This window comes from Amblyraja radiata, chromosome 23 (assembly GCF_010909765.2).
Source record: "Amblyraja radiata isolate CabotCenter1 chromosome 23, sAmbRad1.1.pri, whole genome shotgun sequence".
Lineage (NCBI taxonomy): Eukaryota > Metazoa > Chordata > Chondrichthyes > Rajiformes > Rajidae > Amblyraja > Amblyraja radiata.
Window position 1 is genome coordinate 25,397,560 of NC_045978.1, and position 15,436 is coordinate 25,412,995.

At 44.7% G+C, this 15,436-nt stretch overlaps 1 protein-coding gene across 1 annotated transcript in view; it reads left to right on the forward strand.

The window, feature by feature from the left end:
• dhx35 (DEAH-box helicase 35) overlaps positions 1-15,436 on the forward strand; it is a 68,713-nt gene that overhangs the window by 35,450 nt on the left and 17,827 nt on the right. Inside the window, exons 11-15 of the mRNA XM_033041871.1 lie at positions 3,785-3,943; positions 6,221-6,431; positions 9,664-9,788; positions 12,921-12,975; positions 15,215-15,310. Coding sequence (XP_032897762.1) covers positions 3,785-3,943; positions 6,221-6,431; positions 9,664-9,788; positions 12,921-12,975; positions 15,215-15,310 — 646 coding nt within the window. The remainder of the gene's footprint in view (positions 1-3,784; positions 3,944-6,220; positions 6,432-9,663; positions 9,789-12,920; positions 12,976-15,214; positions 15,311-15,436) is intronic.

Here is a 15,436-nt window from a genome sequence, read left to right on the forward strand (position 1 = left end):
AGTGTTGTGGCTGGAAAGGAAAATGAGAGGAATAGATCGGGTAGATGCACAGAGTCTCTTGTCCAGATTAGGGGAATCGGAGCCAATCAACCTACAAACCTGCATATCTTTGGGATGTGAGAGGAAATTGGAGCATCCAGAGGAAACCCACGCGGTCACAGGGTGAATGTGCAAACTCCGCTCAGACAGCACCTGAGGTCAGGAATCAAACTGGGTCTCTGGTGCAGTGAGACAGCGGCTCTACCAGCTACGCCATTGTGCCACTTACTCGGTTTAATATTTCATTTGATGGATGATGTCCACAACACCAGCATTGCCCCAGTACTGCATGAGAATGATGGTCTGGATGTTTTTCTGTGGCGTGTGTTTGGTATCCAGATTCTTGGGCGGCAAGGTGGCGCTGTGGCAGAGTTGCTGCCTGACTACGAATGCTATCTTTACAGAGTGTGTACGTTCTCCCTATGACCACGTGGGTTTTATCCGGATGCCCCGGGTCCTCCCACACTCCAAAGACATACAGATTTGTACATTAATTGGCTTTGGTAAAATTGTAAATTGTCCCTTGTGTGTTAGAATTTACAATCGCTGGTCGGCGCGGACTTGATGGGCCAAAGGGCCTGTTTCCGTTCTGTATCTCTAAACTGAACTAGTCTAAACTAATTCTTCTATCTGTTAGAGAGACACTTTTAACGTGACTGTGCTAATCACGTAAGGATACTATTGACCTCTTGGACTTGTTTTTCTAATTGCAGTTTGCACTCATATATTTTATTTTGTATTTATATGGAGAGATTTATCTATAATGTGTGTGTTATCTAAATCTATGTGTCTGCGATGCTGCTGCAAGCAATATTTTCATTTTGCTTTGACTTGATTTGAATTTTCACAATGTAAACAGAAATTCCGGAAATATTCTTTATCTGCACACTGTGGATTGTGATCATGTCTAGCCTTTTCTTTGACTGGATAGAACGCTATAAAAGCTTTTCACTGTACCTCGGTACGCGTGACAGTAATAATAAACTAAACTAATTCGGCAGTTTAGGCAGCATCAATGGAGAGAAGCAGAGATAACATTTCTGTTGTGATCTTTCATCAGAACTAGGAAACGGTAGAGATAAAGAAACTTAAAGAGAAGCACAAATTTTAAGAGACGCACAAAGAGTGTGTGATAATAAGTTCAATTGCCAACTCAGCCTAAAGTCTACAGAGCCCATTGATTTTTTTTCACTTGTGCAGACTGGTTGGGGAAAGGTGACTAACAATATTTGTTGCTAGGCAACTAGGTGGTATTAGCCTCTAGCCTCCATTAAGGTGAAGAATGGATCAAATGGCATTTTTTTTGCCGCTTAAAGGTAGCTTTAACTCTGCGGTAAATATTATTTGACAGCGCAATTGTTCCTATTAGTCATCGTAGGCCTGGGTGTAAATACTATTTGAGTCATCTTGTAATCCTCATATTAACTTCCTTGAAATAAAATAGCAAGTGGCGCAGCAGTAAAGTTGCTGCCTTTCAGCGCCAAAGACCCAGGTTAGATCCCGACTACGGGTGCCGTCTGTACGGAGTTTGTACGTTCTCCCTGTGACCGCATGGGTTTTCTCCGAGGTCTTTGGTTTCCTCCCACTCTCCAAAGATGTACAGATTGGAGGTTAATTGGCTTTGTAAAGATGTAAATTGTCCCTAGTATGTGTAGGATAGTGTTAATATGCGGGGATCGCTGGTCGTCGTAAACTCGGTGGGCCGAAGGGCCTGTTTCTGTGTTGTATCTCTAAAACTTAAAACTAAAACCAATTTATATAGCAAGCTCCCAGAGATATATGTTAATAAACATTTTTGCTAAAATTAATAGTTGCTTAATTGCTCTTAATGTTTGAAGTTAGGCCAACGTGCTTGTATTCAGTTTAGTTTAGATATTCAGTGTGGAAACAGGCCCTTCGGCCCAATGAGTCCGCGCCGACCAGAGATCCTCGCACACTTAAACTAAGAGGGAGAAAGTGGAAAAGAGGTGTAGGCCGGACAAAGCCTGGCAAGTGACAGGTGGTTACAGGTGAGGAGGGTTTTTGATGGCTGGGTGGATGGACAAAGACTAGAGGAGAAAAGGAGACAAAGGGGGGAATAAAGGAGACAAAGGGAAAGAAGAGGTGTCAAATGTAAAACCAAAGGGAGGGATGAAGGTGGAAGGGAATTGCCCCAAGTGTGTAGGGAGTCGGGGCGAAAGTATGATAACATAGAACTAGTGTGAATGGGTGATCAATGTCGGTGTGGACTCGGTGGGTTGAAGGGTCGGTTTCCATGTTGTATCTTTACTTCAGAGATACAATGCGGTAACAGGCTCTTCAGCCCACCGATTCAGCGCCAACCAGCGATCACCCCGGACACTAACACTATCCTACACACTCGGGACAATTTACCATTTTACTGAAGCCAATTACAAACCTGGAACTCTTTGGAATGTGGGAGGAAACCGGAGCACCCGGGGCAAAACCCAGGGAGAATGTGCCAACTCAGTACAGACGGCACCCGTAGTCAGGATCGAACCCGGGTCTCTGGCGCTGTGAGGCAGCAGCTCGATTGCTGCACCATTATGTAGCCCCTTGTGCAATAAAACTCTATACCCCGAACTGTATCTCTATACGAAATAAACTAAATGCAACAGGTCATCTTCTATATGATATAATTTATCTTCATGATAATAGGTTTCAGGATATAAAGATAAATTTTAATCAGCATTTTATTGAAGCATATTGCAACTGCCTAGTTGTGATGAAATGTGTATTGTTTCGATAATCGCAGTACACTTGCTAAACATGCATATTTGAGTCTCACTATCTTTACTTATTCGTCTTTTTAACTGCCACTTTGTGGTAAAATTTAACATAATGGATGTTTATGCTTTAGCTTTAATTCCCTTGATACTATTTTTAACACAGTTGTTTAAATTTATGTTAATGCAATTGTTGACCGGCTTATTGGGAATGTTTGAGTTGCCCGGACTGAAAGTATTGCAGCTGCTGTACTTTTAGCTATTTGCCAAAAATAGAGCATAGAGTCATGGAGGCATACAGCGTGGAAACGGGCCCTTAGGCCCTTAGGCTCAACTTACCCACGCTGACCAACATGTCCTGTCTACACGAGTCCGCCAGACCACCTTTCGCCCATGTCTTTTTAAACCCATCCTTTCCATGTACCTGTCCAAATGTCTTTTAAATGCTGTGATAGTACCTGCCTCAACTTCCTCCCCTATCAGCTCATTCCATACACCCACTAGGTGTTGCCCCTGTGGTTCCTATTAAATATCCCTCCCCCCCACCCCCTCTCAGCTTAAATCATTGCCCTTTGCTTTTAGATTCTCCTACCCTGGATAAAAGGCTCTGGGCATTCACAATATCTATGCCCCTCATGATTTTATACACAACATAACATAACATAGGAAGAAGTAAAAGAACCCGCACCAAGGGAAATTATAAAAAATAGCTGAGTATTTATGTTTCGGACCCTTTTCTGGGTCATCGTTCCAGCTCTGATTTGCTCTGAACCTTTTCATACCTCTGGTTTCCGTCAAAACCATGCTCTCGGTCTGAAGCAAGGTCTCGACCCAAAACGTCACCTATCCCTTTTCACCAGAGATGCTGTCTGACCCGCTGAGTTACTCCAGCATTTTGTGTCGATCTTAAGTGTTTATGTCGGTGTGAATTGTTTTGACATAGAGGAGCAAGGGATTGCAGACCAACATTAGCAACTGCACTGAAATTCCTTTTTAACCAGTATTTTCTTTTTTTGCAGGAGGAAGTGGAGATGGTGGTTTCCATGGTGATCGAGCAAGCCCGTGCTCTTTCCCGCAGTGGGATGAAAAAGCACCTCCGTGTTCTTCCTATGTATGCAGGGTTGCCTTCCAGTGAACAGATGAAAGTCTTTGAAAGAATGTCCCCGAACTGCAGGAAGGTGGGACACAGACACACTTCTCTTGTTAGAAAGTGTCAGCTACAGCCAGTTCCTCCACTACCTCCCCATTAGTGCTGAGGGCATTAATCGGTAGAGTTACCTATTAATGCTCCAGTCAGGGTGAAAGTCTACCTCCCCTATCAGCTCGTTCCATGCACCCACCACCCATTGTGGGGGGAAAAACGGTTGCCCCTCAGGTTGGTCAGGGTGAAATATTGTAGTCAAGAGTGTTTGTCATTTGCATGGGATGTGAATTGGAATAATGAAAGACTTACCTGCCGCAGCTTTACAAGCACCTCAGACGCTAAAACAAATCAACACAGTAAACCCTCGTTATAATGGACCATCGAAGGGGGAGAGAGGGGAAATGTTGTCGGTTATTGCCAATTGACTACTATAACCCTTTGATATCATGGCCCAGTGTCCAGAATTCTGGAGCCATGTCACAGAGAGCACAGTGGGACCTCGATCACCACATGGAGTGCAGCGGCCCAAGATGGCTGCCTGGCACCATCTTGTCCAGCGCGGAAGGGGAACGCCAATAGCCGCTGCCCCTTGCTGCTGATACTCAGAGATTGAGAACAAAATGGGAGGTCTGTGGCGCAGCAGTGGTAGGATGAGGACCCATGTTCAGCTTGATGTGAGTCCTCCCCCCGCCCCCCGACTACATTCAGTCCCGACCCACAAGGTCACCTATCCATGTTTTTTCGAGATGCTGCCCAACCTGCTGAATCACTCCAGCACTTTGTGTCCGTTTTTGTAAACCAGCATCTGCAGTTCCTTGTTTCTACCTTAATTTGTTTTGTTTTTTTTATTATTTTCTTTCTTGACCAAGAATTGTGAACCGTTTCCAGCTACAATAGGTCAAGGAAAATTAAAATGTAGAGGCAGGAATAGGTCACTCGACCCTTGCAGTTACTGCGTCAATCAGTAAACGCATAGTTGTTCTTTTACCTCAGCAGCACCATTGTGTACTAACTCCATATCCTTTAATCCTCTTATTCTGTTGCAAAGTGTACCGTTGTAGTAGAAAATGGTGCAGTACCTTTTAATCCTTAAAAATATTAACAGAAGAAAACCATCAGAGAATCGTAAAGTTGCAGCACAAGAGGAGAGTTTTTTTGCCTAATGTGCCTGTGACAGTTTTTTTTTTAAAGAATAATCCAATGTCCCATTCCCATGCTCTTTCCTTGTAGCACTTCAATATACTTCTTCCTTCACAGTCATACAGCGTGGAAACAGGCCCTTTGGCCCAACTTGCCCACACCATCTATACTAGTCCCACCTGCCTGCGTTTGGCCCTTATCCCTCTAACCCTATCCTATCCATGTACCTGTATAAATGTTTCTTAAACGTTGCGATAGTACCTGCCTCAACTACCTCCTCTGGCAGCTCTTTCCATATATCCTTTGTGTGAAAAATGTAAGTATTGCATTTTGAAAGTTGCTCATGAATATGATTCCATCGCTTCCAGACATTGCATTCCAGGTCAACAACTTGCTACGTAAAGAAAACTCTCTTGGCAATTCGCATTAATCTCTAAAACATTTTCTACTTATTTATGCCATCAAAATCCTTTAAAAATTTGAACACCTCTTTGAAAACCTTCTCTTTGCTCGAGGGAAGGTAACTCCAGTTTCTCCAGTCATTTCACGTAGCTACAGCCACTCATACTGGTACAATGTTATTAAATTTCCTCTGCACACACAGTAACACTGCATTACCTCCTTCTTGTTTCTGTTTGTCCCCCTTTTGTCTTCCTTTTGTCTCCTTTTCATCTGCACCCCTTGTCCACCCTTCTGCCAATCAAACATCCTCCTCACCTGTAACCACCTATCACTGGTAGAAACAAAGAACTGCAGGAGTAACTCAGCGGGTCACAAAGTGCTGGAGTAACTCAGCGGGACTGAGGTCTGAAGAAGGGTCCTGACCCGAGGCGTCACCCATCCTTTTTCTCCAGAGATGCTGCCTGACCCGCTGAGTCACTCCAGCACTTTGTGTCTACCACCTATCACTTGCCAGGCTTTTTTTCTACCACTTTGCTAGCTCTCTTTCCCCTACTACAATCAATCTGAAGAAATGTCCCAACCTGAAACATTGGCTCTCAATGTCCTCCAGAGATGCTGCCTGACCCGCAGAGTTACTCCAGGGCTTTCATGTGTTACTGCAGTAAACCCAGTGAATAGATTTTAAGGTGGAGTATGACTTTATGGTTTGGCATTCTTTGCTCTTATTTACAAAGGTACAACACTAGTATATTTTCATTTCTCAATCCAGATAGTGGTGGCCACGAACATAGCAGAAACCTCGATCACTATCAGCGGGATTGTTTTTGTCATTGACTGTGGCTTTGTGAAGCTGAGAGCCTACAATCCCAGGACAGGTATCGAGTCTCTTGTGGTAACTCCTGTATCCCAGGCATCTGCAACCCAGCGAGCGGGTCGTGCAGGTCGAAACCGCTCGGGGAAGTGCTACAGATTGTGCACAGGTAAGGAAAATACCCATGGGCACCATCCATTTCCACTAATACCTTTACGTGTAGGTTTTAGCTTAAACTTAACGGGGTAGGTTTATTATTATCACATGTACCAAGCCACAGTAAAAAGCATGCTGTCCAATCTGATCAGATAATACCACACAATCAAGTCACACTCAGGTACGATAGGTAGAGCAAAGGGTGCAGAATATAGTTCCCAGCATTGTATGGCAACTGTTCCAGAGGCCAAGTCCGATGTCCCAAATGGGGTAGAGGTGAATCGGACAGATCCCTGTTTTATGGAAGGATCGTTCAGAAGCCTGATAACAGAGAGGCCCACCGAGTTCATGACGACTGGCGATCACCCCATACACTCACACTATCCTACATACGGTGGACAATTCACAATTTTATAGAAGCCAATTAACCTACAGACCTGTAAGTTTTTGAATTTGGGAAGAAACCAGAGCACCTGGTGTAAACCCACGCGGTCACACGGAGAATGTACAAACTCCGTACAGACAGCACCAGTAGTCAGGATCGAACCCGGGTCTCTGGCGCTGTAATGCAGCAACTCTACCCGCTGTGCCACCGTGTTGCCCCATATATCACCGTGTCTGATGATATATGCTCTCAAGTTTCTGCACCTCTTGCCTTACGGGTGCAAGGAGAAGAAGGAATGACTAGAGTGGGACAAGGTTTTGATTATATTGGCTGCTTTTCCGAGGCAGCTTGAAGTGTAGATGGGGGTCAATGGTGATGAGTCTGGTCTGAGTGATGGTCTGGGCTAGATCTGCAACTCTGCAATTTCTTGCAGAGAAATATTATCTATGGATAACAACAATTCTGAAGTTCACTTAATTTGAAAGTTGAATGGTATATTGGGTAATATAAGCCGGCAGGTTAACAACGACAAATAAGATGTTAAGAAAAATCTATTGATAACAAATGAAAAACAAAAAAAAGATTCACTCATTGAAACACACCTGAATTATTAAAAATGACATTAAAATAAAGATTTGGAGGATTTTTTTTGAAGGAATGTCAACAATCCCTTTCAAATGAACAAACACAGAAGAAAGACACAATGGAGTAACTCCGTGGGTCAGGGAGCATCTCTGGAGAAAAGGAATAGGTCATGTTTCGGGTTGGAACCCTTCTTCAGACTGAAAGATAGAGAAGGCCAGAACAAAATAGGGCCGGCAACAGATGACTTCAGGAAGGGTGGAAGTCCATAGTAGCCCATTGCTGGCTGGGGAAGGTGTGCTAATGACAAGGATACAAGGATACGAAGTGGAACTAGTAGAACGACTAGGGTGGGGGAAGGGGGTGAGAGAGGGGGAGAATAGGAATGCAGGAATTACTTGAAATTAGAGAAACCAACATTCATAACACTGGGTTGTAAAGATTATGTGTGATCATGCAAACCAATGTAATGCTTTTCAGACTGATCACAGTGTTCCGTCTGCAGCTTTGAAGTTAACAGGTACACCTTGTGTCGTTTCGGTTGTACTTGGTTCAGTAGCTCAGTTCAGTATGATGAAAGTTCCTGCCTCCACCCCACATTTAGGAAGTGAGTTTGAGATCTCTGCTGTTATCTCTACAATATTGTATATAATATTAAATATCTGTACTACATTTAATGTAGTCCGTTCTCCTCAATGACCTCAAATCCGTGCAACCTAGTTTTGGCCACTTTGTTCATGTTCATAGGTTATAGGAGCAGAATTGGGCCACATGCCCTATCAAGTCTACTCCACCATTCAATCATGGCTGATCTATCTTTCCTTCCCAACCCTATTCCCCTGCATTCTCCCCAAAACCCCTGGCACCCGTACTAAACCAGATTCTGTCAATCTGCCATAAAATATATCCATTGTCTTAGCCTCCACATCCGTTTGTGGCAATGAACTCCACAGATTCACCACCCTCTGACTAAGACATTCCTCCTCATCTACTTTCTAAAGGTACGTCCTTTTATTCTAAGGTCTGGTCCTAGACTCTCCCATTAGAGGAAACATCCTCTCCACATTCATTCTATCCAGGCCTTTCGCTATTCGGTAAGTTTCAATGCGGTCCCTCCCATCCTTCTAAACTCCAGTGCCGTCAAGCACTCATCATATGTTAACCCAATCATCGCTGGGATCATTCTCGTAAACCTCCTCTGGATCCTCTCCAATGCCCGCACACCCTTCCTCAGATATGGGGTCCAAAACTGCTCACAATACTCCAGTTGCAGTCTGACCAGCGCCTTATTAAGCCACAGCATTACATCCATGTTCAGGGAATGGGTTCTCCATGTTCAATCTATGCAGGCCTATCCTACTTTTATATACTTTGATGATTACATTTCCAAACTGATCTATGGCAACTTACCCCAAAGTAGCCAATCTCTCTACCTCACTTAAGTGGAGTAACTCAGCGAGTCAGGCAGCATATCTGAAGAAAAGGAATAGGTGATGTTTTGGATTGGGACCCTTCAGCAATCCCAGGGATTTAAGTGCAAGGTTATGAATTTTTGATATCACTTGTTCGCCTCTACTCTTGGGGAGTGTATCAGGCTGCTGAATGTATAAAGTACTACACAGTTCCCCTACACATTTCTGTGTACATCATTCAATTTTCTTAAATAGGTATTGAGATTAAAACAATGAAGTAATTCACTTTGGTGAGAAAACAAACCAAGTCTGTCCAACCTCCCCCCTGTAGCTAATACCCTCCAATCCAGGCAACATTCTAATAAAACTCCTCTGCAACCTTTCCAAAGCCTCCACAATCTTCCCATAATGGGGCGACCAGAACTGCATACAATATTCCAACTGTGGCCTAATCAAAGTCCTCTAGGGCTGCATCATGATAACATAATCTCAATGCCCTGATTTATGAAGGCAAGAATACCATATGCCTTCTTTATCTATCTACTTGTGTTGCCACTTTCAGGGTGCTATGGACTTGGACCCCAAGACCCCTCTGTACTTCAATGCTGTAGATTATTCATAAATTGTACATTAAACTGCAAAGCAGTGAAAAGAAAAAGACAAAAGTGCAAAAGAAACAAAACATTAATGCTAAAATACAACATTAAACAAATTCATGATAGCTGAGGTAGGGTTAAGGCCATGATAACAAACACTTCATAGAAAAACTTGTTGTTATTTCACATCTTGAAGAATGCAACGTGGCAGAGTTTGAATTGCAGTCTTTAGAACATTAACTGTTTTTTTTCTTTCTTGTGCAACTTTAGAAGAAACATTTGAGAAGCTTCCGGAATCCACAGTGCCAGAGATGCAACGCAGTAATCTTGCCCCAGTCGTACTTCAGCTGAAAGCACTGGGCATTGACAATGTGCTGAGGTTTAATTTTCTGTCTGTAAGTAATTACCGTCTCTCAGCCTAACCCGAGACCAACTCGGGTTCAATCCCGACTACGGGTACGGAGTTTGTACGGTCTTCCTGTGAACTGCATTGGTTTTCTCCGGGTGCTCCGGTTTCCTCCCACACCCCAAAGACGTGCAGGTTTGTAGGGTAATTGGCTTTGGTAAAATTGTAACCGGTCCCTAGTGTGTGTAGGATAGTGCTAGTGTGCGGGGATCACTGGTCGACATGGACCATAGTGTGTCGGATGTGAATGTAGAATAGGTGATCGACGGTCAGCGTGGAGTCAGTGGGCCGAAGAGCCTGTTTCCGTGCTGTATCTCTAAACTAAACTAGGTGAACATAATGTGTATGAAGGAACTGCAGATACTGGTTTAAACCAAAGATAGACACAAAATAACTCAGCGGGCTAGGCAGCATCTCTGGAGAGAAGGAATGGCTGACGTTTCAGGTCGAGGCCCATCTTCAGTCTGAATAAATGAATAACTTCAGTCTGAAGAAGGGTCTCGACCTGAAACATCACCCATTCCTTCTCTCCCGAGATGCTGCCTGTCCCGCTGAGTTACCCCAGCATTTTGTGTCCATCTTAGGTGAACATAATGCTGTGCATGAGGCCTGAAAACTGAAATGTGAAGCTCATGGATTAAGCTCCGATAAGGAATTTGTTGCAGCTCGGAAGATTAGCTTGGGAGCAGCCTGCTGCATTTCCACTGGCTGATTGTACAAGATGGCTTTGACAGCTAGGAATCAGGAAATATTCTAAGAAGCAAGAGCCCTATTTCGAAGGCAGCCGTGTCTTTAAACTCTGGCAGAGGCCATTATAAAACTGCCCTCTGATATTAAGGTGTTGGCATTGGCACTTCTGATGTGCCAATGTGTGTTGAAATCTTGCAGTCTGTAGGACCGAGGAATAGCTAAATATAAAATGCTCTCACTGCAGATTTGTGAATACAGTGAATTCAAAAGGGTTTAATGTGCTGGGAAAAAGAAATAGCATTTAGCAGCAGTCAGTCATTTTAAAGAAGGTAATGAAATACAATTTTGGATAACAGTCAGCATTAGGGCAGTGGAAAAAAGGCTGTACCAGATAGAGGTAGGAAGCAGCATTGCCACATAGGGATTGAAGTACAAGGTTAGGAAATGTAATTGTCATTTGTTGGACCCTGTCCTTAGGAGATAGTCTCAGGCTGCTGAATGTATAAAGTACTTTACAGTTCCCCCACACCTGGAAAAACACCTGGTGGCGCAGCAGTAGAGTTACAGTCTCACAGCGTCAGAGACCCAGCTTCGATCCTGACTAGGGGTGCTGTCTGTACGGAGTTTGCACGTTCCCCCTGTGACCGCCTAGGTTTTCTCTGGGTGCTCTGTTTTCCTCCCACATTCCAAAGACGTGCAGGTTTGTTGATTAATCGGCTTCTGCAAATTGTCCCTGGTGTGTAGGATAGAACAAGTGTAACTGGTTCACTTCCTACGCACTGGGGGCAACTTACAGAGGCCAGTTAACCTACAAACCTGCACGTCTTTTGGATGTCGGAGGAAACCGGAGCGCCCGGAGGAAACCCACTGCAATCACAGGGAGAATGTGCATCCACACAGACAGTACCCGAGGTCAGGATCGAACCCGGGTCTCTGCTCTGAGGCAGTAGATCTATCAGCTGCGCCACCGTGCTGCCTCATTTCCACGGAGAAAGATAGACCAGATAAGAAAACATTGCTGAGTGGTATAGATTATATTTGAGACGTATTATAATGAAAAATGTGAGGCTGATAGTGATGTGCCCTAATGAGGATGAAAGGCACTTCGTCATTGAACAGTGAGACTGACTCCTCTCCTAACGCAAATTGCAGCAAGCCAGGCTTGCAGAGAGAGAGGCAAGTTATATCAGAGGGTGCTGGATGTGGGAGCCATATCAATTGTAGGGTATATTGCAGGGTGTTATAGCAGTGGATACAAAGCATACCAGAATATCACAATGAAATGGGTGCTGTGTTAAAAATGAAAGATTTGGTGCAGATTACGATCTCACAGTGAGAGGTGCAGGAGATATCACAATGTTGTGGTGAAATATGTGGTGTCTATCTGCTACAGGTCCACCACCAATTTTCCACCAATCATATCCAGACCAAATCCCCCCTCCCCCCCCCCTCCCTTCCTGGCGGTCCCCCCCGAAATTATGGCACATGGGTCGGGTGAGATGGTCGATCTCATCGGGACTTCCACGCCGATTGAATATGCCCCCTGCGGCCAGGGCTCTGGAACCCCGGACCGGCTGGGGCTGGCAGTTCCGTTCCCATAGTCGACTTCCACGGCTGACCCCTGCGGACCGGTATCTCAGCACCCACCAAGGCCGTGACCTCAGCACCCACCAAGGTCCGGCAAAAAAGGATAATCCAGAAATGCGCTGAAACCAAAGGTGTCGGAAAATCGGTTGGACCCGTATTATGGGAGGTCCATTGTATTATGCTACATTGCGGACTATGATGCAGATTATAGCATGCTGAGGGGTTGATGACGTTATTATTCACTACAAAAAAAGTTGTTACCACTCTTATGTTTGGCTGCAAACATGAGAGTTCTGCTAATTAGTATAGCTGACTTTAAACATGGATGTACTGCTATATTACTTGTCAGGTAGTAATAGCCACAAAGCAAGGCAAACATCAGAGTATTCACCACACCCCTGCTCCTGCTCCCCCTCCCCCCGAATGGCCTACTCCTGCACCTAATTTCTATGTTTCTATGTTTCTTTCTGCCCCAACTGGTTTTGCATCCATTTCTCCCCTTCCCTGTCACCCCCCCCCCCCCACAACCCCGTCTACCTATATCCCCTCCTCTGGCTTCACAATTCATTCCTCTTCTATCCTTATCTCACACTTACTGTCTTTTCAATTCTGGCCTTTGTTCAATCATCTGCCTCACTTGTATCCACCTATCACTCACCAGGTTTTGTCCTGCCCACATCTCTCTTCCAGCTTTCCGCCCCCATTCTGCAATCACTCTGAATAATGGTCCCGACCCGAAACATGTCCTATTTTATGTTCTCCAGAGATGTGGCCTGACCCACTGGGTTACTGCAGCACTTTGTATCTTCTTGTTTTATTAGAGTATTCTTTGTTCTGTTCACAGCCTCCTCCAGCCCAGTCAATGGTTCAGGCTCTGGAACTGCTCTATGCGCTCGGAGGTAAGGATATGCTTGTATTCAGAATATCGCCTTCACCATCAATAATTTTGATAAAGAAATACAGGAGGAAATATAGAAACAAACAACTGCAGATACTGGCCTGAAGAAAGTCCCGACCCGAAACGCCACCTAACCATGTTCTTCAGAGATGTTGCCTGACCCGCTAAGTTACTCCAGCACTTTGTAATTTGTACTGACGGAAATATGCGACTCGATATCATTCAGGGTAGTCATTTAGTTCTTGCACCTTGGAAGTCTAATAAACTGCAGATGCTGGATTTCTGAATTAAAAACACAAAATGCTGGAAAATTCAGCAAACAAAACAAAATCTGTTCTGACAAAGGGTTGTAGACCTGAAATGTTAACTATTTCTTTCCACAGATGTGTGCTCGAATTGCTGAGTTTCTCCAGCATTCTCTGTTTTTGTTTCAGCTTTGGTACCTATCTGTTAACTGCTGGCCATTGAATCATCTTCTCGAGGTGCGACAAATAGAGTCTGTGATAAAGTAGAGTGGCTTTTACTCTGTTTGATTATCAGTTGGTTTATTTATTACTGTCCACGATCTGATTAAAACCTGATTGATTCCTGGGATAAGGGAATTGAACTGATGTTGAGTCAGGTTGGCCTACATCCACTGGTGTTTAGAAATGATCTCATTTCATAGATCAGTCTTCACAGCCACTGATCAGTTGCATCCTTCTGAGTTACAATTTTATGGCTATGCCCTTGTTCAGTGAGCAGATTGATACTCCATTGTAGGAGAGAGAAAGTACAGCATTGCTGGATAAACCGAGACACTATCTGATCCAGTGGAAAAGATCCCATGGCACAATCTTGAGGAGAAGTAGCAGTCTTATCATTGCTATTCTAGCTGTTATTTATCCCGCAATCAGTATTGCTAACAGAACTGACTATCAGATCATCGTCACATTGCAGTGACTACACTTCCAAAATGCTTCACTGGCTGTAAAGCACTTTGAGATGTTCTGAGCTTATCAGACAGGCTGTATAGCCCCTAAAGGGCCTGTCCCACGAGCATGCGACTGCATGCGGCAAGCGCGACCAAACCGGAAGCGGGGGCCGCGTGGATGTCGAGTGATCCCGTACGAGTTGACGTGAAGTTCGAGCGAAGTCCGTGGGAAGTTCGCGCTAGGCGTAAGCCGTCAAGACGCTGCGTTGCGTCGTGCGTTTACGGCCTCAATGCGGCTGCGGGCCGACAGGCCGTTGCCGCGCGGAATTTTTGAACTGTCAGTTTTTCGGAGCCCCGCGCGATATAGGGACCAGCTCCGCACAACTCCATACGGCTCTGGCGATCGAAGTGGGACCGGCCCCGCGAGGCCGTACGGCTCAAGCGACCATTTTAGGTCGCGCTTGCCACATGCAGTCGCATGCTCGTGGGACATGCCCTAAAGTCTTTCTTGAACGTTGTTTCTAAAAATTCAGTACAGGAACATGGGCTTAGTTAAGTTTAGCTTAGAGATACAGCCCAGAAACAGGCCCTTTGGCCCACCAAGTCCGCACCGACCAGCGATCACGTCGTATACTGTACTAACACTATCCTACACACTAGGGACAATTTACAATTTTTAACTTACAAACCTGTAAGTCTTTGGAGAGTGAGAGGAAAGCAGAGCACCCAGAGAAAACTCACGCAGCCACGGGGAGAACATACAAACTCCGTACAGACAACACCCGTAGTCAGGATCGAACCCGGATCTCTGGCACTGTAAGGCATCAACTCCACTGCTGCGCCACTGTGCTACCCTGAACTCATTTAAGTTTATATCTTAATGCCAAGACACTTTCTGGATGGAACGAGGATCCCAGAAGTCAGTAGTCTGTCATGTTGTCATGTTAATAGGGTCAAACGAAACTGTAGATGCTGGAGTCTTGAGCTAAACACACAGGGTCTCGACCCAAAACGTCGCCTGTCCATTCCCTCCACAGATGCTGCCTGACCCGCTGAGTTCATCCACCATGTTGTGTTTTACGCATTGTGATGCTGTTACATGGGGCGAAGGGAATATCCAAAATCTGTTTACAAGGCTACACATACTTCTCATATGTCGCACTTCTGCCAAATACAAGGGAATTGGAAGCTAAGTTATTATTTTTCAGGGTGTTTCGAGAACCCCTACATAGTTGAATATAACAAATGTTGGCCACATAACCTTCGATATGTTTGTGGGTTGTGAATCGTTTTATTAATTGCAGGATTTTTCTGTGCCTGTTCACAGGTTTGAATGATCAGTGCTTCCTCACTGACCCCCTTGGTCTACGCATGGCTGAATTTCCTCTAAATCCAATGTTTGCTAAAATGCTGCTGGAATCAGGTAACCTTCTGGGTCAGAACAATTAAATGTGTTTGAGTAATTTCCAGAAGAGTGTAGGGATAGAATGGTGGTCGGTGAGGATGGTGGAGAGTGGTTAGCGGTGGGAAGAGGAAGAAACGCTAGTTC